The sequence below is a fragment of the Ornithorhynchus anatinus genome, chromosome 17, assembly GCF_004115215.2.
Source record: "Ornithorhynchus anatinus isolate Pmale09 chromosome 17, mOrnAna1.pri.v4, whole genome shotgun sequence".
NCBI lineage: Eukaryota > Metazoa > Chordata > Mammalia > Monotremata > Ornithorhynchidae > Ornithorhynchus > Ornithorhynchus anatinus.
The window spans coordinates 13,408,712-13,435,222 of NC_041744.1; the positions used below are offsets into that span (position 1 = coordinate 13,408,712).

The 26,511-nt window shown below is 41.8% G+C and overlaps 1 protein-coding gene across 4 annotated transcripts in view; it reads right to left on the reverse strand.

Annotated features, from left to right (window-relative positions):
- The window catches only part of BCAS3 (BCAS3 microtubule associated cell migration factor), a 633,137-nt gene that overhangs the window by 555,301 nt on the left and 51,325 nt on the right, over positions 1 to 26,511 (reverse strand). For all 4 annotated transcript variants that reach the window (XM_029081827.1, XM_029081826.1, XM_029081825.1 and 1 more), the window contains exon 7: positions 8,572 to 8,644. In XM_029081827.1, coding sequence (XP_028937660.1) covers positions 8,572 to 8,644 — 73 coding nt within the window. The remainder of the gene's footprint in view (positions 1 to 8,571; positions 8,645 to 26,511) is intronic.

Consider the following 26,511-nt stretch of genomic DNA (forward strand, 5'->3'; position numbering starts at 1 on the left):
TTTCCCCACTCAAGAAGTTTCAGTAGCTGCCCATTTGCCTCCACAAACAAAAACTCCTTCCACTGCCTTTAAAGCACTCAATTACCTTGTTCCCTTCTACCTTCCTTTGCCAATTCCTTCTATATCCCAGCAGGTTCACTTCAATCCTCTAGAGCCAAACTTGAGCTCAACTCTCTTGCCATTTGCCTCTAGCTCTCATCCTACCTCTGGCCCAGAACTTCCTCCTCCTTCATATCCAACAGAGAATCACTCTGTCCACCTTTAAGACCTTATAAAAATCACATCTTTGGGGTGACCCTGAATAAAACCTCATTTCCCCCTACTCCCTCTCCCTTTTTGCATTACCATTGAATGTGTTCCCTTTATTCACCCCACCCTCAGCCCCACAGCACTTATGTAAATATCAGTGACTTACTTTAATGCCGGTCTCCCCCACAGGCTGCAAGCTCCTTGTGGTCAGGGAATGTCTCTACCAAACCTGTTACACTGTACTCTCCCAAAACGCTTAGTACTGTGCTCTGCAACAGTAAGCATTCAGTACGATTGATTGATTGATTGATTGAAGGGAGGGAGGGAGCGGAGAGGAAGGGAGGAGAATGTCCTCAGGTTTGAAACAGTTTCTACCTCATGTCATTTCGCCTGCTTGCTTCCTCCCAACTGCATAATTCTCTGCCTTAGGTCTGTGAGGTGAAACAATGTAACTACCCAAGTGTTTAAAAATTTTACTATTGTCTCAAGTTTTGACCTGAAAGAGAGTTAAGGTCCAAGTGGGGAAAAAGTATTGGATAAAGGTGAGATCACTCTCATGACAGTCAGCAAGGCAAGACAACCATTCCTGGTAGAATTAATCATGAAATGGCTGCCTCAATTTCTATAGAAGAAACTTCACATGAGTTACAGGCCCTGTTGAAGGATTAGGGCAGCAGCTGGGGGGAGTAGCAAAAGCTGAGGCTGAGGTGGGAGATGTGGCGGTCTGGTGGGAGAGGTGGATTGAGAACGCTAGAGCAGATTATGGTAGAAAAGGCAGGAGAGGTAGGAACTATGTTGTTTAAAAGTCCGGGAGGAGTAAAAAGAAAACATACATCTCATTCATTCATTCAGTTGTATTTATTGAGTGCTTACTGTGTGCAAAGTACTGTCCTAAGTGCTTGGGAGACTACAACAGGACAACAAACGAAAATGTTCCTGCCCACACCGAGCGCCCAGTCGAGAGGAATGAAACACAAAAACATTTAAACGGCATAAACGACAAGGAAAAATTTGCAATAGGTAAAATAAAAGCTTCCCAAAGACAGGGAGGGTGTCTATCAACTCAAATAATACTTCTGCAAATGGTTAGTAAAGTGCTGTGTACACAGTAGGTCTCAAAAAAGACCATTGATTCATAAACTTCAAATCAGAATCAACTGACTAGTTCCCTATTGATAGACTCTTCACGAAGGGAAAGAAGCTGGGAAAAAGAGGGCTTAAATGGGGAAGACCTCTTGGGGGAGATGTGACCTTAATAATGCTGTGAAGGTGAAGAGTGTGGTGATCTGGCATACGAATTGTACTTTCCAAGCACTAAGTACAGTGTTCTGCATACAGTAAGCGTTCAATAAATACGACTGACTGAATGAATGTATCCTTCGGACAGGAAGTGAGGATAGGAATAGTTTCCCAGATTTTCTTTTTGAATCTTATTTGAGATTTGCCTTTTTATAAAATCAATCAATTGTATTTACTCAGCGCTTACTATGTGCAGAGACCTCTACTAAGCACTTGGGAGAGTGCAGTCCAACAGAATTAGCTGAAACGTTCCCCGCTCATGACAAGCTTACAATCTAGAGGGAGAGACAGGCATGAATACGAATAAGAAATTTATAATATATAATTTAAAGACTTGTACCTAAGTGTTGGGGGTTGCGGGTGGGGCAAATACCAAATATGTTAAAAGTATCAGTCCAAATGATGTGCACTTTCCTTTTACCACAGCATGGAATTTCAGCACATCATCAGCACAGCACTGACTTTTATTACTTCGCTTTCCAGAATAACATCCCGACAGCCCAACCCTACTCCCTGGGAAGTAGCTAGGGCACGTTAGCTTCCACAAGGACCATCAGAGAGTGACTTCATTCTCTCAACCACCTAGGAGTCGGGAAGCAGGTGACACTCTTCCTTGAATCCCGCCTGAAAGACTTCAAGTTGGCCACTGGCTTCCCTTCAAAGCCAGAAATGTAAAATTTCTCCAAGGAGCCGTGCAGCCGTAATTTAAAGGACGTTTCTGAAATTCTGATGTTTGGCCCACCAAACAGAGCAGTAGGTGGGAAAATATGATCGATGAACAATACCAACAACAAAGCTGGGGCAGAGAGAGAGGATGTGAATTAAACGAGAACAACGGGGCAGTCGGTCATGAAGCCAGGAAGAAAACTCAGACTGTTCGATTCTAGCATCGTCAATACCATCGACGACGTTTCCAGAACACCTTGTGAATGCAGAGTCAGGTTCTAGGAGTTAAGGGAATATTCAGAAAAAGGGATGATAGAAATAAGGATAAGATAGCTCCTTCATTCATCCTCCCTCCCATCCCCACAACTCACATGTATATACCTGTAATTTATTTATCTATTTATTGATATTAATGTCTGTCCCCCTCTAGACTGTGAGTTTGCTGTGGGTAGGAATGTGTCTGTTTGTTGCTATTCTGTACTCTCCCAAGCGCTTAGTATGGTGCTCTGCACTCACTGAGTGCTATATAATGTTGGTATTTGTTAAGCGCTTACTATGTGCAGAGCACTGTTCTAAGCGCTGGGGTAGATACAAGGTAATCAGGTTGTCCCACGTGAAGCTCACAGTTAATCCCCATTTTACAGATGAGGTAAATGAGGCACAGAGAAGTGAAGTGACTCGCCCACAGTCACACAGCTGACAAGTGGCAGAGCCGGGAGTCAAACCCATGACCTCTGACTCCGAAGCCCAGGCTCTTTCCACTGAGCCACGCTAGCCATATATACAACTAACTGACCGACTGTCTCTACTAAAAGGCCTTTCTCCTACTTCGACTTCTAGTTCATTATCAAGTTAAGAAAGCTACCACTCAGTGGATGCTGCAAAGTGTTTAGAATCCACGAGCAAGTGTGCTCCAGCTAGTGAGTCAGTAAATCGTACTGAGCGTTTACTCTGTGCAGAGCACTGTACTGAGCACTTGAGAGAGTACAATATAATAAGCAGACACATTCCCTGACCACAAGAAGCATAGTCTAGAGTTGACAGGCATTAATATACATGTTATTTATATTAATATTTATGTTCTACACTGCAACACCGTAAAACACTGGTCTACCACAATCTTCTCAGGGCATTATATGAACTCTTAAGTACCAGGAGTCCTAATGAACTCGCCGTCACTAATCTCTGATTCTGAGTGGGGGCTCTATCCAAGAAAACCCCAATGCCAAATACCAAGTTAATCTCGCTCCACTCCAATTTTAAAAATAATTATTCAATTTAAAATGATAACACTGGTGGGTATTTACACACTGGCTACTTGGAATCTTTTTCAACATAAAGAAGAGGAAATGGGACGTTGGTTTCACAGATCGTATATCACCGTTTTGGCCTGTGTTTGAAAGCAGCATCAATTTTAGGGAATCACATGGGAACATTCTACCATGTTTGTAAATAAAATCTCACACACCATTTAGAAATGTGTCCATGACTCATATGTGTTGTTTAAATAAAAATAAAAAATTTCCCATGGTCAGAACTTTCCAAGATAACAAGAGTCTAAGTTTACACTAACCCACTGTCCCTACCCTATCCCAAACTTCAATACATGAGAAATGTTCTGAGTTGGTTCCGTGGGTGTTTCTGTTTGTTGTTTGTTTTTTGTTTCTTCAACTGACTCGAGTGTAAAATGTAGTCTCTTTTTGCCTTTTCCCAAAAGCTAGAAACCGTCTTGAAGTGATTAAGTAAGTTAGAGGTGGATATTGCATAATTCACACTCACGCTAGAGACCCCTGTGACTGGAAGTTGTGTTTACGTGTCAGGAGGCATGGCAAGAAAGCGGTCAAAAATGACGCCAAAGAGATTCAGATGGGGCATAAAGCTTCCTCAATATGTGTTTCCTGAAAGATACCTTTTGGGAAGACTAATGTCATCACATCTCTTCAAGATCTAACCACATCCAGGATCAGATCAACAGGGACGGAATACGGTGTTCTCAGCTGCAGCTGGAGACTCCTAGATAAAGCAGACCGGCGAGATCCAAGATCACTACATCAAGTTGGGGCCCGGAGGCCTGGCGACCTTTTCCGTACTGGCCTGGCGACCTTTTCCATGCTGGAAACCATCATGCCAGACAGATGACTCTAGACAAGTGGCACCATCCTCTCTTACGGAGTGCGGCGCAAAGAGGAGGTCCAATCCTGTTTTTAGGAGTAGCTGAGACGGCCAACAATTTGTGGTGGAGAGCCAGGAGTGAAGCCAGAACACTCACACAGGGGAGGTCTGGGGGAGCACCAGAGAGATGGCTCGGAGCCTGAAGGAGGGTCAGAGAACAGCTGGAAAAACCCGGGACTTTGATCAGGGGAGACGGGAGGAATGGCGCAAAGCTATTCTTGTGCCTGGAGCGCTCATGCCAGCTAAAGCTGTGATTCCCTGCAGACTTGAAAGTTCAACAGGATGTGACCTAGTCGGGATTAGAATTCCCAGGGTTTGGGGGGGCAGGCCTCCAGGGAAATGCACCAAAGAAAACGCTACTTGTGACCAATTACACGTAAAACACTCCTACGCCCAACTTGCAGAGAGGTGTGCCCTAATAATAACAACAATAATTTGAGAGGCGCTCACTATGGGCCAAGCCATACTAAGTGCTGTGGTAGATACGAGATGATCAGGTCCCCCTTGGGGCTCACAGTCCAAGTAGGAAGGAGAACAGGTCCTGAGCCTCCATTTTACAGATGAGATAACCCTTTTCACATTCCTGCAGCGCCTTCGCTTTGGACACTGCGCTCACCAAATCAACTGTATTTATTGAGCATTTAACTGTGGGAAGAGCACTGTACTAAGCACTGCGAAGCATTTCCCTGGAAGCTTTCCCCCCAAACCCTGGGAAATCTAATCCCGACTAGGCCCCATCCTGTTGAACTTTCACAACACAACAATATAACAGACACATTTCCTCCCCACAGTGAGCTTACAGTCTAGAGGGGGAGAAAGGCAAAATAATATAAATCAATAAATTACAGATAGGCATCTAAGTGTTGCGGGGCTGACCGAGAGGGTGAATAAAGGAAGCGAGTCGGGGAGACTTGGAAGAGAGTGGGAAAAGAGGAAATGAGGACTAAGTCAGGGAAGGCCTCCTGAAGGAGATGTGCCTTCAATAAGGCTTTGAAGATGGGGAGAGTAGTTGCCTGAGAGTACTTTAACAAATACCATTAAAAAAAAAGTGAGGAGAGGAAGGCAAGCCACAAAAGGAAGCTGAAGAGTTGTCAGAGAGGTTTAGAAGCAGTAGAGACCAGTGTCTGTAAAACCAAGGCTGAAAAATATCCTAGAGCAGAAAGTTTGTCCAATACGTGAAAGAAGCAGAAGCAGAAAAGTCAAGGAGAATTGGGACAGAGGAAGGCACAGATTCATTCTGTTACAAAGAAGTCATTGGAAACTCTGGTTAGCCATCCACCTCCATATCAAACAGAAACTCTTCAAGATCGGCTTTAAAGCAGTCAATCACCTTGTCCCCTCCTTCTTCACCTCGCTGCTCTCCTATTATAATCCAGCCGAACACTTTGCTCCTCTAATGCCAACCTACTCACTGTACCTCAATCTCATCCATCTCGCCACAGACCTCTCACTCACATCCTGCCTCTGGCCTGGAACACCCTTATTCTTCACAGAGAAGTTAAGTGACTTAACTTAAAGTTAATGCTTTAGGTTTCTTGAGGACATAGACCATATTTTACACTTCTGCAAACTCCCCAAATGCTTAGTCCCAAAAATAGGTTTATTGATGATATAGTATGAATCCTGGAGGACACGACATGTTATGTGCTTGGGTTAGAGTGCTTACTGGAGCATACAACCTCAACAAGAGAATTAACCAGTCTCCCGGTTAATTATCTTTCTTCCTAATTATCTTTACAAGTAGAGTAATCTCTTGTTTCAAGCAAAATTTCACCCAATACTCTCTTCTGAACTCTTTGATCTGGACTTCTCCTTTCCTTTTCGTTTCAGCTCTCTCCTGTATTTCTTCAAGCTTGGATTTCTTCCATCTCATCTTCCTTGGCCCAGCCTATTTCCTTTGTCACAATTGGAATCAAGGTAATAGTTTGTGCTTCGTAAAATAATATCAATTGACAGTGCTCTGCATCTAGTAGCGCTCAATATACACCACTGGCTGATGGTATTTACTGAGCACTTATTGTGTGCATTGTGTGCACAGTACTATACTAAGCACTTGGAAGAGTTATGTTTGCAACTAAGTTGCTTCTGCTTCTCAAATCACTGCCTTGTTGTTATGCATCAAGGAAATCCCCTTGGGGTTTAATAGACAGGATACTAAAACAAAGAAATATTCATAGAGGTCCACTACACACCTAAAAGCTCTAAATAAACTAAATGGTTTTGAGGGCGGTTTATAAGTTGTTGAAACAACAGTCATGCATTTTTCGGCATGCTCAGGTGACATCTGCAAGATATATGTGTATACAATAAAATCCTCCTAAGAGGTTCCTGCTTATAAAGTTTGTCTATACGATACACTTAAATGCTTTAAGCTTCTTTTTTGGTTTGTTTTCCTCCAAAATCTTTCCCGTAATCTATTCTTTGGAAATACTTTATGATAGGTTAAGTCTACAATATGCAATAGGAGACATTATTTTAGTCTTGTAGTTTCACTTTAAGCAAGCCATCATTACCATTGTTGTCAAAATAATGAAATTGTTTAATTAATGAACTCATTGTCCATGAAGAGCTGTCCTAAACCAAAAGTCACAATTTTTAGAAATCTTAATACATGCATCTCTGCGGCGTACGGACAATGATTTTGGCAGGCAACTGGATTAAACTGATGAGTCACTCCGATCACCATCCATGAAGTTTTGCAGGAAAAAGAGATGGAAAATTTAAGGATTTTTTTGCACATAAATCAATTACTTGGGCTAAAAAGATGAGTCTGCCCTCTAACAAACAATTGTAATGCAACATCTACAACAAACAGTACACACAGTCCTATACCAAAATGTTGTTCATGAGATTATAAACATTCTGACAAGCATACATCACGCACTCTAAACAGTTTAGTAGATTGTAAACAGATCAGCAAAGAAAGAAGTTAAAACAAATAATGCTCATTTCTGGTCAGCCTCTTGGATTTGTTTTACAGCAGCCAGCCCTATGCTGAGATTACAGCCCAAGGAAAGTTTAGGTTCAAGAGGAAGAGACTGTTATTTTTGAAACTTCACCCAAGCTTTTCTGCAAATTCTTAATGGAAAAGGTGTGTCACAGAATCTGAGTGGTTACTGGAAGAAGACTGGTCTCAGCAGTCTCAACTGCTGGATGATCTTCCAGAAGCAGGTGACTTTTCTTCTAGATACAGAATTGAATTGGTGGAACTGAGGGAAGAAAGATGCAGTTCGGGTACCCATACACCTTAAATGAACTTCATCTACTTGCAATTTGGGGAGGGCTTTTATGGCCCAGATTGTAACTGACATTGATAAAGGAGAGTACCCTTTCTAAGGAAAGGCCACTCTGAAACCCCATAAAATATGGGTGGTTTATACCTCCGGGCTCTAGAAAGAGGGAGGTGCACTTCACAGCACATTATCTGTCTAGTAATGAATTCCTCTTAATGCACCTTTCCAAGACAAAGAAGCAAAGAAGAGGTGCAGATTGGCGGATAATAAATTTTCCACACTGACTGTTTTGAAATCACCTAGTGCAAAACAATTGAACCAGCGTTCTCCAATGCTGAGAAAACATTACTCAAAATGCAAGCTGTCCAACTCAAACTACATCATTCCACTACCTTTCAATATATCTAATTTCTGCATTCAAGTTTGCAGTGTCTTAAGACCTGAAAATCGCTCGACAACCATGCAAAGACATCAACAGTTATCCCCATTTTGCAGACAGGGAAATAAAGGCACTCAGAAATGAAGTGATTACCTTAAGCTCCCATCATAATAAAAGAGTATTAGGGACAAGAATGAAATCCCATACCCTTTAACTCACTATGCAACAATGATCCTGACTAACATCGTAGCTTATGGGTGATGCAATTACTTTTCACTTACTGTCACTAAATAAAATTCACAGCCTTCCACTGAATTTTTTTCCAATACAAATTATCATTAGAAGCACACAACTGAAAATCGTTTGTTCTCTTAAAAAGTTAAATAACCTTATGCTACTTTAAGAAACATTCTAAGATGTCCATCTTTGATCTTTGCCCCCTAAAAGTGTATGTGCATTTGCCTTTCCCAGGGAGCAAAGAATAAAAGGGTAGAAGAGGTACTTAAAATGCCACAGTTTTTAATGCATTGACTGAAGAAGTCCCTTGAAAAAACAAAAACTAAAAGTCCTTACCCAGAAGAACCGATGCTCTTACACACACCAAGCAGAGGCCTCTTCTCTGAAAAGCTGTCGCACTTCTGAGGACCTGTGAGGGGAAGAAAAGAGAAAAGTCCGATCTCAAAGAGAAGCCTCTTGTACATTTTCTCTCCAAATCAGCTGGTATCAATTAGTTTGCAATACACATTAGCTTACAATATAAGCTGATTAGCTTGTATCTACCCCAGCACTTAGTACAGTACCTGGAACATAGTAAACGCTTAAAAATACCATTTAAAAAAATAATCATTCTGCCCAAGTTTCCAGTTGTGTAAAATGGCAAACCTATCATCAAGTGAGTGATGCACATGGATTTGAACCCTTTATTCACCCTTCCCTCAGTTCCACAGCACTTATGTACATATCCTTAATTTATTTATTTACACTGTCTGCCTTCCCTTCTAGACTGTACGCTCACTGTGGTCAGGGAACACGTAGGAGGCTAATTCTCCACTCCTACACAGTTGGTAATTGCACTGTTAAAATGTCTCACTTCAATAATTTCACTTTCAACAACAGGTTTATGTATAACTTGAAACTCCCAAACCTATTTCCCTTGTTCTCTCCCCCGTCCAAGACCTTCATGGGTTGCACCTGTACTACATGTACCAACCTGTAGTTAGGAGAAGCAGCGTAGCTCAGTGGAAAGAGCATGGGCTTTGGAGTCAGGGCTCATGAGTTCGAATCCCAGCTCTGCCACTTGTCGGCTGTGTGACTGTGGGCAAGTCACTTAACCTCTCTGTGCCTCAGTTCCCTCATCTGTAAAATGGGGATTAAGACTGTGAGCCCCACGTGGGACAACCTGATTCCCCTATGTCTACCCCAGCGCTTAGAACAGTGCTCGGCACACAGTAAGCGCTTAACAAATACCAACATTATTATTATTATTATTATTATTAACCTGAAATTTGTACTCTTCCAAGCACTCAGGACAGGTCTGCACACAGCAAGCGTTCAATTGATATGACGGACTGATCGATTTGATGAGGTGTTTTTCAATTAGTACGTCTTCTGGCTTGCCATTTTTGTTGTCCCAATTTATACCCCGGCAATTTTTAAGTTGAAACCTACGGATAATTCACCTGAGCTTTCCTAGGCCTGATCTCAGTCTACCCACCCCAGGATGTTCCTCAACTCAAATGTGTCAGAAGATATGGTAACTCAAGGCCCCTTTCCCTCTATTTTAGGAAGCATTTTCTAAGTAGCACATTTCAGAAGTCTTTCAGCAATCCCAGCAGCCATCCTGAAACCTGAAGTGTTTCTCCCTCTCCTTGCTCGCCCTCCTACGCTCAACTGGAACCTCGTGAGGTTCACTTTCCCAAAATCATTCTGACTGTTACATAGTTACCTTCTGGAAGTACTCTCTATTCTCTCTCCTATAGTTGTATATGAGATAGTGGCCACCATCTTTTTCTTATTTCAAGAAAAGATTAAAGGTCATAGGAAAGGTAAGTTTGAATATTAAAATAAAACCAGCGATAAACAAAATGACTAAGCCAAAAAGAGCACACCTGAAAACTCCATTAGAAACGCAATCTTGCCCTTCCTCAGGACTGTTCCCAAGAAAGGGTCCTGCAGTCTTTGGATTCTATAAAGGCTACTGTGCCATCACAAGCTTCAGTTTCTATGAAGGCCATGATTTCTAATCCCAGCTCCGCTATTTGTCTGCTGAGTGACATTGGGCAAGTCACGTCACTTCTATGGGCCTCAGTTCCCTCATCTGGAAAATGGGGATTGAAACTGTGAGCCTCACGTGGGGCAGGGACTGTGTCGACCCCAATTTGCTTGTATCCACCCCAATACTTAGTATAGTGCCTGAAACAAAGTAAGCATTTAAAAAACACTGCAATGATAATAATGATAAATTGCTCGCCGGGGGTCTGTGGCAGGGGGTGGGGGATACTCTAGTGCTTCAGCAAGCCATGGCCGACCCAGGAGACAGTAAACTTACCGTTTATCTTCGACTCGCAACTTTCTGCAATCCTGGACCCAGGCCCAATTTCTGGCCCAAAATAATAATCGTTATTATTATTGTGGTATTCTTAAGTACTTACTATGTGCCAGGCACTGTTCAAAGAGCTGGGGTAGATATAAGGTAATCAGGCTGGACACAGTCCCTGTCCCATATAGCGCTCATGGTCTTAATCCCTGTTTGTTAACAATACAAATGATTTTCTTGTAGGACTCTGGAAACTGCCATATATTTACAGGAATCCTAACTCCAGTGCCAGGAAAAGCTTCTCCTATCCTTGGGTAAAGAAAGACCCAAATCTTCCAAAACCTACATTCTGGAGAAAGAAACGGAGCGGCCTAACGGTAAGAGTGCAGGGCAGGGAATCATGAAACCTGGATTCTAATCCCAGCCTTACCACTTGCCTGCTGTGAGATCTTGGGCACTTAACTTCTCTGTGCCTCATATTCCTCATATGTAAAATGGTGATTAAACCAATCAATCAAGCACTCGATAAATGAGAGAGCAATAAATGGTATTTACTGAATGCTTGCAGGATGCAGAGCACTATACTAAACGCTTGGGAAAGTACCGTACAATAGGGTTGGTAGACACGACCCCTTCCCAAGAGGAACCTGTGATGAAGTTGCCTACCCAGAGGAGCTTTCAATCTATTAAATAAATACCTGTTCTCCCTCCTTGAACTGCATATGGGAAAGGGATCACGTCTGATGGGATTATACTGTAGCTATTTGGGGTTTAGCACAGGTCTTGGCAGACAGAAAGCTCTTACCAGACACCACAGTTATTTTATTAGAAAATGCTTATTCCTACAGAAAGATGAAGAAACTTGGACAGTCTATCCTACATATTTATTAAAAATTGGTTGACAAATTATCTTCCCAGCCAAAACTCGAGAAGAAGAGCTAAATCAATACTGAGCAGACAAAAAGCCAAATATCTCTTTTGCAATCTGCAGTTCCCTGATTATCTTCCAGTGTTCCCCTTAATTCTTCCCAGGGAAAGGATGGGTGCTGAGTTTGTGTGTAGGTGTCACTAGCCTTGAACACTGGCTACACTTGATTAGTTGTTTCACAGTCAATCTGAAGACAATACCCTAGTCAGCATATGGGTGACAAAATGTCACAAGTAGCACAGCCCTGAAAGGCAGACAGTCATGTGATCCCAGATGTTTTTCTCTCAACTTTTCCAAACCACGAAAAATCTGAAGAGCAAGGTAACTTGAAGACATGCTCGATCAAGCAGAGAAGTTCGAGGGTCTTTCATTTGGGGTGCTTCCCCCCCGCCCTCCCAGTGGAAAACAGTTTTCAATTTCCATTCTAACTGAAAATTTTCACGGCAGCACCGAGCACATCGATCCAAATTAGATTATGGAATCCAAGTTGGATCATGTCACCGAAGCCAAGACCCCGGGAATTGCTTGCATAAGATAACTTTTCCTGGAAGAGTAAACAGTTAAATTTTTCTTCCTGGGAAATTCTGAAACCTTCATGAAAGACTGTTTTGTTCTGAGAAAGCATCCGAACTACATTTTGTTTAAACCTTAGTTTATAATGCATTGTGTGACGGTAACCCTTGTGAACAAATTAATCAGATCCTACAATTAACAATATGGTTTTTAATCCAAAGTCTCAGTTACATATTAACAGATCCAGTACATACACTGCATTTAGGTTACAATTTAATTATAACTAAACCTCATCTGTGCAAGGCTAACTCTCCACTCCTACGTATTTTGTTAATTGTAATGTTAAAATGGCTCACATCAATAACTTCACTTTCAACAATAGGTTTATGTCTAACTTGAAACTCCCAACCGTATTTCCCTTCTCCTCTCCTCTGTCCAAGACCTTTCTGGGTCGCACCTGCACTACACGTACCAATCTGAAATTTGATGAATGAAACTTTACAGGTCTTTGAAAGGAAAAAAAAAATTGGCAAGTAAAGTCTCTTTGTTTTTTGGTGAGTTTGGTTTGTTTGATTCTTTTTCAAATTGAGTTCCACCAAAGAGTTCCACCTGTTTCTACTCACCTCTGAGCTACCCCATGGCCTAGTGGATAGAGCATGGGTTTAGGAGTTGGAAGGACCTGGGTTGTAATCCCAACTCTGCCACTTGTCTGCTGTGTGACCTTGGGCAAGTCATTTCACTTCCTCTGTGCCTCAGTTTTCTCATGTGTAAAATGGGGATTAAGACTGGGAGCCCTAGGTCGGACAAGAAAAGTATCCAACTTGACTACCTTTCATCTAGCCTAGGGCTTAGAAGAGTGCTTGACACAGAGTAAGCATTTACAAATACCCTAATTAGAATTCTTATTATCATCTCTACTCATGAGTATTTCTAAGTGTCTTCTCTCCATTTGAGTGTAAGCTCTTTGCAGGAGGGGTACATGACTAGGGCCTAAATCCTTAGTCAGTGCATTGTGCACAGAAGACGCTCAATAAATATCATTACTGCTACTAACTCCTCAGGAAGTGAAATCCTATTCCGGCCGCTTGGTAGGGCTCACAGTGTAGGGCCTACATAAATTAGGAAAACACTTAAGGTGCTGAGAAGGAGCTTTTCTTGATCTGAGAAACTTGAGATTACTTGATTTAATATTGTAACTTTCAAGTTATTCATTCATGTAAACTGAATTTTTTTTTTTATATTCTCCTTCCCCTGCCACAGTGCTGCATGACATTTAAGCACTTACTATGTTTAGGCACTGTACTAAGTGCTGGGATAGATACAAACAAATCAGGTTGGCCACAGTCCATGTCCCACATGGGGCTCACAATCTTAATCCCCGGTTTAACAGAAGAGGTAACTAAGGCACAGAGGAAGTGAAATGACTTGTCCAAGGTCACACAGCAGACAAGTGGCAGAACTGGTATCAGAACCCAGGGCCTTCTGACTGTCAAGCTTATTCTGCAGACTGGTCAACCCAACCTGAACCCCACAGGTCTGGGCTTAAATTGGGTTCAATCAAAACCATAAGGCAACCTAGGCCTCATTTCTAGGGGACAATCCTGCAAGTGGATATGGTGGTCTCAAAGGTTCCTAGGATTCTGCATGTATCGAATCATCAGACACACACACAGAGTTATGTTCCAGCCTCCATTGCTTGGCCCCGCTCAGCCAGTCCCGGAGAGGGCACAGGAAGAGAAATAAGCAAGATACTGGAATCCAACCCAAGAAAAGAATAGACGATACTAATCTAGACAAATTCAGAAAAAACACACAAGACTAAAACTAATTGACGAGCTCTTCCAGTGGCAAACAAAACACTCGTTCAGGAGGTATCACCCCTCAGGTGTCAGCGCTTAGCACAGTGCCTTGCACGAAGTAAGCGCTTAGCAAATACCATAATTATTATTAAGTAGTAATTTAGGATGCGGGAGAGCTCATGGAGGAAAATGCTGAGTACATGTCAAATGAATTCATTTTCTGACCATCTGAATACCTAGGAAACAAAACCATTAGTTTATGCTTCTGCAATCTCATGGACAGGGTAGCTATTAAAGTGATTGTTCCGGCAGTATACACGGCAACATGAGCTCTGCGTGATGCCTAATGGAATCAACATCGCCACCCCCTTCCCATAGTTCTGGGGAAAATGTAATCCTCCAAGTTGTGGAGGATTATTATTTTATATATAAAATGGTGTCTTTATTTGCATGTGCAATAGATTGACGTGATACACACCTGCTCTACACAGTGTTTAACAGAATGCAGTATGACGACTGAAATGAAAAACAGCTAGCTAAAGCCATCAAATATAAAAAAAAATGGAAATCCTGTTGCAAAGTCCTGTTCTTAAACTCCTTTTATTCTAAACCCTTTTAATTCGGTCCTATAACACTATAACATTTATAAAAAGCTGAAAATCCTGATAAATCACACAATTAAAGTAATGAAAATGGTTCTGCCTACCATAAGATTCCACCTCCTCTACCACTCTATTAAGCTAAATGATAAAAAATATTTCCAACAGTTTACATTTCTGTTCATTTGAAACAGCCAAATCATGTGAAACAGACACATATTCTCCTGTATCCACACTCCCTATAAGCCCTCCCAGAAGCCAACTTTCAGATTGCCCTGAAACAGAATGTCCATCTCATAATTCTTTTTAGGAGTACAATTATTATTATTATTGTCATTTTGGTAAGGGCTTACTGTGTGTCAAGCACTGTACGAAGCACTGTGGTAGATCATCAGGTCCCACATGGGGCTCATAATACAAGTAGGAGGGAGAGGTGTGCAATCCCCACTTTGCAGATGAGGGACCTGACACACAGAGAAGTGACTTGCCCAAGGTCACACAGCAGGGAAGTGGAAGTTTCAGACAAACTCACAGATTACTCCACTGAGGAATCAGATGAAAGATTCGTTCTCAGCAACGGGGAAGATTCAGGGGATAAATGAAGAGCTAGTACAATTTGGAGAAAGTGTTTTACACCTTGTTCTGCTAATACACACAATTTCATTATATGTTCTCCCCACAACCCAACTGTGTTCTGATGATAACACGATCCACAAATTGGCAGGAGTAGATCCCTTGTAGGAAGAAATGGTTGTAAACTTACATGTCAAGGTGTGATGTTGCTTACACTTTCCAGGCTCGGCCTCAGCCTCTCTTATGCTGCACGGTACTTTCTATTTCTTCGTTTTTTGCAATTTTACAGTATTTATTACAAATGAGTGCGGAGGAATTTGTAATGAAATAAATCGGTCACAGTGGTATCTTTGAACCACCTACTCCCTAACCCGTTCATTTCCCCTGATTCAAGAGTTACTCTAACCCGATTTTCCCACGACATGAGATTCTTCAATAACCCGATCCCCGCCTAACAGCAGAACTTCCTGTATCAGTGTTTTCTACATCAGTAGCTCGCACATTCTCCCTGCCAAGAACACCCTGGATAGCTGACTCAGATTCACAGACACAATTTCATTTTATATCAAAACGGTTCTTTTGTTTCCTGCCTTCACGTCAAGATCTTGATTTTCAAAGAAAACTTCAAGGGTCTATATTAAAGACATATAGGGTGGCCCCAGATGGCAATTAGGTCACAGCAAAGTCTAGTAAGCCCAAATATATCATCTCTATATCTCAGTGTGTCTGTGAGTGTGTGTGTTGGAGAAAGTGTGCCTTTGTTTCTCCCAAGATGGCTCCATGCTTATGTGTAATAGTTCCACTCTAGGTAAATGTGTCTGTGTGTTTGTGTCACTGCGTATACATATATAGGTGTCTCTACCCATGTGTATCTGTGGATCTGGGTGTGCATCTCTCTCTGGGTGTGTGCACTTGTGTTTCTATGAATGTGTCTCTCTAGAGATGAGTTTCTCCTGCAAATGTGTGTGTGTGTGCACGCGCGTATGTGCATGACAGGGAGAGAGACAGAGAATATCTCTCAATCGATGGCATATATTGAGCACTTCACTGTGTGCAGAACACAGTATTAAGCCCTTGGGAGAGTACAATACAACAGAGTTGATAGGCATATTCCCTGCCCACACCCTACGGTCTAGAGGGGAAGACAGACATTAATATAAATTATGGATCTGTACATAAGTGCTGTGGGAGTGAGGGTGGGGTGAACTATCAAGGGCCTAAGGGATAGATTCAAGTGCATAGGTGACACAGAAGAGAGCGGGATTAGGGGAAAGTGATGGTTTAGTCAGGGAAGGCCTCTTGGAGGAGATGTGATATTTTAATAAGGCTTTGAAGGTGGGGTGAGTGGTGGTCTCCTCTGGTGTAAGGCAAGAATTTCTATAACATTTTCCTGGAGTAATTCAGATGAAAGCCTTTCTCCAGCCGCAATAAACACAGTTCGGAGGTACAAGTTATGTTGGCTTGAATTACTAACTGAAGGTTGTTTTGTACCTTATTCCAGAATCTAATTACATAGGAACGGAATCAGAACATATGGTAAAAATTTCCAGGTCATTTTTCCCGCTTGCAGTTCTTTATGAAATATGGCACATTTTGCAAGGAATAGAAAGACTTGGTGTCGAACCCAAACCTTTGGCTCAAAAAATTCAAAAACAAGATTTCTTTTCTAAAGTGGAGCTAAGCCTTTCTTAAAGATCTCACTACTAATTTTTCATTTCAATCTCTTTCCTTAAAAGTCAGCGATATTTCAATAGTACTAGTATCTTTTCGGCTGAAATTTGTTTGAAAAGAAGAGGCTTACACTACCACTAGATTTCTGCCTGACCTAGGTAGCATTCTCTTGTCTAATGATCAAAAAGAAAAACAACAACAAAAAAAACCCAGCACAGCCCACACTTTAGGACCTAGAAAGCATAGATTAAAACTCTGAGCTACAATTAGAAGTTTTGTAAAGTTAATCCAATGGTCAAGATCCTAAATACCTCATCCTTTTTTCTATAGTGACAATATTCAAGAAGCAGTGTGGAAAGAGCTGGGAGTTGTGGCTTAGTGGAAAGAGCACGGGTTTGGGAGTCAGTGGACGTGAGTTCTAATTCCAATTCCGCCACTTGTCTGCTGTGTGACCTTGGGCAGGTCGCTTAACTTCTCTGGATCTCAGTTACCTCATTTGGAAAATGGGGATTAAAGTGTGACTCCCATTTGGGACAACCTGATTACCCTGTATCTTCGCCAGCGCTTACAACAGTGCTTGGCACATAGTAAGTGCTTAACAAATACTATTATTATTATTGTTATTATTATTAAAAGACCTGTCCTTTGAGTCAACTGGCCCAGGAGTTAGAAGACCTGGGTTCCACTCCCAACTCTGCTACTTGTCTGCTGTGTGACTTTGGGTACATCACTTCACGTCTCCATGTCTCAGAGAAATTACTCATCTCTGAAATGGGAATTAAGACTGTAAACCTATGTGGGACAGGGACTCTGCCCAACCTGATTATCTTGTATCGATCCCAGCACTAAGTAATAATAGTAATGATTAGTAATAATAATAATAATGATGGTATTTGTTACTATGTGCCAAGCACTGTTCTAAGCACTGGGGTAGACATAAGGTAAACAGGTTGTCCCAGGTGGGGCTCACAGTCTTAATCTCCATTTTACAGATGAGGTAACTGAGGTACACAGAAGTTAAGTGACTCACCCAAAGTCACACAGCTGATGAGTGGCAGAGCTCGGATTAGAACCCACATCCTCTGACTCCCACACCCATGCTCTTTCCACTAAGCCACAGTGCTCCAGCACAAAGTAAGTGCTCGACGAATACCGTTCAAAAAAATTGAGGATACATACTCAAAATAGGTAAACAGTTATGATGGTGGAGTCTCCCTTCCGGAATGGTCCTCTTGCCTCAATTCTGAGACAACAGGACTGAGAATCTGGGAGGAAGAACTGATGAGCACCACTGGGCCATGCAGTACCATTCTCCCTTTCTGGTCTCTTCCAAACACGATCCCGCTGAGGCAGCGGGTGCAATAAGCAGCTAGGCGTGCTTCGAATTGATGTGTTCACCAGCCCTTCTGTGTGTTTTTTGGCCTTTTTCTGTCATGCGTGTGTGTGTGTGTATGTGTGTCTGTGTACATGCACATGTACAATTTTTTCCCAAGTATCTGTTTCATGAGAGCAGGGGCCTGATGTGGACAGAGCATGGGCCTGGGAGTCAGAAGGTCATGGGTTCTAATCCCGGACTCTACCACTTGTCTGCCATGTCACCTTAGGCAAATCACTTCACTTTTCTGGGCCTCAGTTCCTTCACCTGTAAAATGGGGACTGAGACTGGGAACCCCACATGGGACAGGGACTGTGTCCAACTTATTTGGCTTGTTTCCGTGCTAGCACTTAACACAGTGCCTGGCACATACTAAGCGCTTAACAAATACCATGATAATCGTGATTAGTATGTGGTCTAAAGGTGGCCAGGGACTAATGGATCTGTGAGAGAGGAAGGCTGGGGGGGATCTGGAGGTTAAAATTATCTCTCTTCCTTACACGGGTAAGGTTGTGGGTTAAGTCCAGATTTTGCAGAGCTGATGCTATCTCTTGCCCAACATCAGGCGGAACAGAGGCACATTAAGTGTGCGGAGAAAGTCTGACAGGAAGGCAGCTTCTGTTCGCTGCTGGGTTACTCTGCACAGCAAGAACAGTTTCAATCCATCTAGGGCTTCTGGGCCAAAGCTTTTGGACAGTTGCTATTCACTCCACCCTCAGCCCCACAGCACTTAAATACACATCTATATATTGTAGATGACAAATTATTAGTTTATATTAAGATCCGTCTTCCCCTCTAGACTACAAGCTCATTGTGGGCACAGAGAAGTGAAAGGACTTGTTCAAGGTCACACAGCAGACAAGTGGCGGAGCCAGCATTAGAAGCCAGGTCCTTCTGACTCTCAGGCCTGTGATCTATCCACTAAGTCACGCTGCTTCTTATCGATATCTGTTATAGTGTACTCTCCCAAGTGCTCTGCACACAGTAAGTGCTCAGGAAATACCACTGATAGACACAGCTTCTTGTTTGAGGATAAAACTTGTTATCCTTTGGGCAAATGGAATTTGACATACAATGGAAACCATGTTCGATTAAGGGCATCCTGGGTTCTTCAAATGTTGAAAGGGCATCAACTTTGAATATCACAATTTTCACTAACAATTTACTGAATTTTCTGTTATCAAAAAAAACAAACCCAAACTTCCAGACACATCAAATTTGAATTGTGAGACTGTGGCTGTCATAAATGCCTTATACTTATGTATATTTACAATGACTGGCCAAATTCAATGTTCGTAATAATAAGAATGATATAAAAGGCTATGCTTTGCGAGTCAACAAGATTAACCCTCAACTCTGATATGCTACAGATGGGTAAAGTTTGATGTTCACCTATGTTCTCTTTAATCACTAGTATAAGTTCATGGATTCTTCCACAGGTCATAAAAGTTATAAAAGTTGAGCCAATTTTTTAATCAGTTGTGATGCACCTCTTCCATAGGTTTATATTCTGATGCACGAATACAAATAATTCTGCATGGGTTTTTTTGTTGTTGTTTTTGGTGGAGGTGGTGATTATGGCTATGTGCTTACTATGTACCAGGCACTATACTAAGCACCTATGTGCTTACTATGTACCAGGCACTATACTAAGCACTGGGGTAGGTACAACCTAATCATACTGGACACAGTCCACGTACCAGTCTTAATCCCCATTTTACATGATGATGACAATAATAATAATGATGATGGCATTGTTACTATATGAGAGGCACTGTACTACACATTGGGGTGGATACAAGCAAATCGAATTGGACATAGTCCCTGTCCCACATGGGGCTCACAGACTCAATCCCCATTTTACAGATGAAGGACATGAGGCACAGAGAAGTAAAGTGACTTGACCAAGGTCACACAGCAGACAAGTGGCAGAGTTGGTATTAAAACTCACGTCTTCTGCCTCCCAGCCCCACGCTCTTTCCATTTGGCCACGCTGCATCCCAAAATTTCTATAAAAAGCCCTACATATAAAAATAAACTTTAGGTATGACATTTCTCTGTAATGTGAATTGCCGGCTAATCTTAGAAACGTCGCATTCAAATTTTACCAAGACTTCCTATAACATCTACCTGCTGCTCCTACAGTTCACTCTTTTTAGGAAAGTCAACTCACAAAATCACTTTGAATTAGTTTTATAGGAAATAATGCCATCCAAATCAGTTCATTCCCTATAGAGTCAGGGTTGATGACACACTGCTATAAAATAGCCATCCAACGTGGTTAGGTCTGAGGCCGTATCAGTCCAATTTAGAACACCAATACTACGTTCGCAAAAAAGCCGTCATCCAAAAAAGAACTTTCAAATGCTTTTTCAATGTGGCGCATATAAAAATCCTTCTTGAGAAAGGAAAATTATAGAACAGATTTTGTGAACGCAAACAGATTTCAACCTTTGTCATCCCACACAACCAGATGTGACACACCATACGCTTAACACACCTGCACAAACTACTTAGCTCTTGCCCAAACTGAGCTTCGATGGTTACTGCTTGGTCAGATGTTAGGATGCATTCTTATTCATGACAGATAATTATTTCCACAGAGAAAGAGAGAGAGACATTTAAAACCACTAAACCACCCAAGCAGTTGCCTATACATGATATTAGACGTTGGGGTTTTCATCCTGTGCAACCTAAAGGTTTCGGTTATTTTACGGTTTCCAGCAAAATACATTTTGCTCCGTCAGCCGCTGAGGTTCCGTGGGTTTGCTGGAATACCCTGGATGAATGAGAACTATCAAACACCAGGGTATGAAACATGCTAAGGCTGTGATAAGTTAATGACAGAGCACATGAGTTATCACCCTAAAAATAAGTCCTGTTGGTTGGAGGTATTGTATTAAGTGGCTAACAGTGCTGAGGGGAAAATGTGAAGGTATGGCTGACCTTTGATCCAGTAAAATTTTGTACCAGATCTTTACAGGAGCAGAAGTCACTAAAGGAAAGGTCGTGGTTTTTAGCAGAAAAGTGGCCACTGACAGTGTCTGAGGATCCTTTAAGTTTAAAGGCCTAAATAAGAACTGCTGTATCTACCGCCAAGCTTCGCACAGTGGCTGGCGCATAGTAAGCACTTAACAAATACCAGTAAAAAAAACACCTGGGTTCTAATCCCGCCTCCTCCATTCATCAGCTGTGTTGCCTTGGGCCTATCACTTCACTTCTCTGGGCCTCAGTACCCTCATCTGTAAAATGGGGGATTAAGACTATGAACTCCATGTGGGACGGGGACCGTGTCCAACCCGATTTGCTTGTATCCACCCCAGGGCTTAGTACCATGCCTGGCACATACTAAGTGTCTAACAAATACCACAATTATTATAGTTATTATCACTATAATTATGAATGTGTATTATATATGTATATATATATATATCATCACTATGATTATCATAACAACAGTAACAACACCTCCACATCAAACAAAAATTCCTCACCATTGGCTTTAAAGCAGTCCATCAACTTGCCCCCTACCTCACCTCGCTACTCTCCTACTATAACCCAGCCCACACACTTTGTTCCTCTCATGCTAACTTTCTCACTGTACCTCCATCTCATCTATCTCACCTCTGCCCTCTCGCCCACATCCTACCTCTGGCCTGGAACACCCTTCCTCCGCATATCAGAAAGATAATTGCTCTCTGCCACTTCAAAGTCTTATCACAGGCACAATTCCTCCAAGAGGTCTTCCTCTCTTCTCCCACTCCCTTCTGCATCACCCTGACTTGCTCCCTTCACTCATCCTCCCTCACATCCTCACAGCACATTATCTGTAATTTATTTATTTATTTAGGTACATTAATGTCCATCTCCCCCTTTAAACTGTGAGCTTGTTGTGGGCAGGAAATGTGTCTGTTTGTTGCTGTATTTTACTCTTGGGAGTATTTAGTACAGGACTTTGCACAAAGTAAGTGCTCTATAAATACCACTGAATGAATAAATACAATTGAATGAATGAGTTTGAAGATGACACTGTCGACAATGAGCTTTGTATTCATAAACGGGTGGTGGGGGTTTGGGCGGGAATCTCTGTGTGTATCTTGTCTTTAAGATGAATCTCTTGCACACCTTGTCCATGAAAATGCATTAGTGCGCCTTTCTGTCCTTTTGATATTCAGGGTGAGTGAGTAGTGCTCGTAAACCTGCTCTGCACACAACAAGCGCTCAGTAAATACAAGTGAATGAGAAAGCTAGATCCTGCTGCCAGCAGGAATCAACCAATCAATCATGGTATTTATTAAGTGCTCACTGTGTGCAGAGCACTGTATTAAGTGCTTGGGAGAGTACAACAATAATAATGATAATAATGGCATTTTTAAGCACTTACTATGTGCTAAGCACTGTTCTAAGCGCTGGGGTAGATACAAGCTAATCAGATTGGATACGGTCCCTGTCCCACTTGGGGCTCACAGTCTTAATCCCCATTTTACAGATGAGGTAACTGAGGCACAGAGAATCATAATAATAATATGGTATTTGTTAAAAATTTACATTGTGCCGGGCATTGTACTAAGCCCTGGGGTGGACACAAGCAAATCAGGTTGGACAGAGTCCCTGTCCCTGACCGGACTCACAGTCTCAATCCCCATTTTACATATGAGGAAACTGAGGCTCAGAAGTGAAGTGACTTGCCCAAGGTCAGACAGCAGACAAGTGGCAAAGCTGGGATTAGAACCCATGACCTCCTGACTCCCAGACCCGTGTTCTATGCTGCTTCCATTCCTTGCCAACAACAAGCCTGTGCTTGAATTGGTTTTACAGGAGTGTTGATGGTCTGCACTGAGCCACCCCACCTGCTCCCCTACTTCCCCTGTCCCCGGGGGCACACGTTGTGAAATTTATCATTTACCATTTATCTAAATGATAAATAGGAAAAATGGGGATAGGGTGGGGGCAGAGAAAAAAATCTGTCTGAGACCTCCAGGCCAGCAGAGACCACTGAGCCTCACTCATTTCGTTAGGCATTGTGGGCTCTTGTTATTCAGAGTGGCTTAAAAAAGTTTCCAGGGATCTTTTCCACTTTCTTGCAAAACCTCAGACAAAACGCCCTCATGGAAAAACTGGGACCCACCGGCTTCAGTCGGATCAGGTTAGCAAATGCCAATCAAAGCCTCGCTGTGGGCAGGGGAATGTGTCTTCTTGCAACTCTGTTGGGCTGCAGCCTCCCAAGGGCTTAGTACAGTGCTCTGCACATAGTAAGTGCTCAATAAATAACAATTTGATAAACGAGCAGCCCTTTTTGGGCTGAATACTGGGAGGGAAGAAGGCAAAAGCAACGAGGAAAAGCAATAACAGTGTCAGACATTGAGAACAACAAATACCACACAAGAGAGGGCAATCTTTTGTATATGTGCAGTGTGGGCTGCTGGAGGGATGTAAAGGCTGATTTTAACCTGACTAGATTTGACTTAGGTGCTCTTTCAATCCGGCCTCCAGGGCTCCCGAGAGGGGGAGATTTCAAGGCCCTTCTCCTGCCTAAGGAAGTAGAAAGAGATGAGTGATTCCTTTAACACATCCATCTACTTAATCATTTCCTTTTGAGTTTTCTGCCCGAGGAAAGAAAGCCCATTAAAGCATGGTGCCTACCAGAACTCTTCTGGAAAGTTCACAACTTTCATGGGGTTTGAAATCTGATTGACAAAAACCTCTTTAGAAACCACGTGATCTATCCAAACAGACATCAAATTTTAAACTACCACAAGTCAAAGCGGATTGAAAATTTCAGGTTTGAAGAGGGGGCTCTTTTAGTAGGAAATGTCAAAAAAGGAAACGCACCATGGGCCACAGAACACTTGATTAGAAGTCGGTAGGTCTGGGTTCAGAGCCTAGGTAGCTAGGGCTTGTTTTATAATTCATGGCAAACACTTAACTCCTTCGGTTTCAGTTTAAAGAGGAAAATAAAGTGCCAGCTCCATGGTGAGCCAGGGTGAAGGCATAAATGCATTTACTGAAAGGTATCCTGCTTGAAAAGTATTAATTCACCTAACAAAGATAAGTAGTTTCTTGCCCAAAGGATCGTTGTACCCAAAGGGTGTTCTAACATATTTCTTAAAACAGGCAGAGCAACTAGGGAGATTCATTCATTCAATAGTATTTATTGAGCGCTTACTATGTGCAGAGCACTGTACTAAGCACTTGGAATGTACAAATCGGTAACAGATAGAGACAGTCCCTGCCCTTTGACGGGCTTACAGTCTAATCGGGGGAGACGGACAGACAAGAACAACAGCAATAAATAGAATCAAGGGGATGAACATCTCATTAAAACAATAGCAAATAGAATCAAGGTGATTCATTCATTCATTCAATAGTATTTATTGAGCACTTACTATGTGCAGAGCACTGTACTAAGCGCTTGGAATGTACAAGTCGGCAACAGATAGAGTGATGTACATCTCATTAACAAGATAGGGTAATGAAAATATATATAGTTGAGCGGACGAGTACAGGGCTGAGGGGATGGGAAGGGAGAGGGGGAGGAGCAGATATGAGGATTAATATAGCTAAAGAACTGAGCACTACTTAAGGCACGCAGGAGAACTCCGGAGAATGCGTAAAAATTAATGATTTCAGATTTTCCCCCAAAAGGCAATTCACGAGGTAAAAGTTGGATTTGCTCCCTTTTTTCATCCCTCCTTTAGCCCCACAGCACTTATGTACATATCCTTCATTATATTTATTTATATTATTGTACATCTCCCCCTCTAGACCATAAGCTCGTTCTGGGCAAGAAACATGTCTAGCAACTCTGTTAGGTTGAACTCACCCGAGTGCTCAGGACAGTGCTCTGCAGACAATAAGTGCTCTGCAGACAATAAGCACTCAACAGCTACTATTGATTGATCGGTAAAACCCTCAAAGGCAAAAAAATGTATGCCATCACATTTAGGGACAAAAAGACAACCAAAGTATAAATTTTCACTTGTACAAGAATGAAATTGGTTGAAGTTTTTCCTTTCACTGCAGGGAATGAGTTATCTCAAATGAACATCTACTCCTAGATTCATTCCAGTCCCACATTCAACAATCTCCTTTTTGCAGCTCTTTGTTAAACAATGTTTGAGTCTCGCTGATGGCAATCAGCAGCTCCATTACAATTCCTTTTATATGGTTCAAATTCATTAGAGCTCATGTGTTAGTTAGTTGCTTCTTATTACAACTTCGCTTTTGTCTGATTCCAGATATTGGTCAATAATGTTCTTTATGCACTTTTAATCAAAGAATCACTTATACCACCTCATGTAAAAAGAGACCCAGACATGTTTTTAAAAGATTTCACTTAATTTACCGCGAACTTAATTTGAATACTTTTCTGATGTAACCACTATCTTTGTGGCATGTCTAAATATAGGCAATTTAGAGTGAACGAAGGCAAATTAAAAGGCCAGACATGAAGCTGCCAGCTTACAAAGCGAGGCTTTTTTCTAAACCTTGTTTTGACCAATTTTCATTTATTTTTTCCTTCATTTGTACTGCGCTTGCCTCAGTATTCAAAGGCTATAATTTATCAGTGATTCAGTAAAAAAAAAAATTAGATCAGCCAATAAATCATTAAGCTAATTCTACTATTGATGTAGCATAAATGAAACTACTGAGAAAAGTGTTTCCCTGAGGGATATATGTAGACATTCAGCATGGCGATTTGTTAATTTAATGCCCAGGTGTGTAATTCTGGAGTTAAAAGAATAAACTGACATTCTGGATTTTTTTGGTTGTGGAAAAAATGTTTACAATAAGTACACTGATCAATTATTACGTCATTTCCCCTCTTCATCAATTGATCTTATAGGGAAATACTTGAATGTAGAGTATTTGAGCTTATGTGTGGGATATGGATTTTTAGGGTTTTACTCACTTTAAGCAAATTTATACACTTAAATCCTTTTTTAAAAACTGAAGAACAAAAAAACCCTGAAACATAATTTTTCTTTTTGTCCTTAGTTTCACTTCCAAGCGAATCTGTTCTAATTTTCTGATAAGTCAATTGGAATATTTTGTCTGGACATTGTTAATAGCATGACCGAGTGGAAACAGCATGAGCCTGGGAGTCAAAGGACCTGGGTTCTAATCCTGGCTCTGTCACTTGCCTGCTGTGTGAGCTTGGCAAGTCACTTAGCTTCTCTGTGCCTCAGTTTCCTCATCTGTAAAATGAGGATTCCATACCCCTTCTCCCTCCTACTTAGATTGTGAGCCTCATGTGGGATCGGGTCTGTGTACAACCTGATTAGCTTGTAGCTACCTTAGAGCATAATACAGTGCTTGGCACGCAGTAAGCAACTAAATGATATAATTTTATTGCTCTGTCATTAATATAGATATATATGTGTATATATATATCATACATTGTGTAATGTGCATTTCAGACTGCTTTTTACAGCTGTATACAGCTGACACCACTGATGGTCCAAGTGATCCACAAATTGCGGGTATGACTGAAATGGCCCAAGTGAATCCATAGTCCC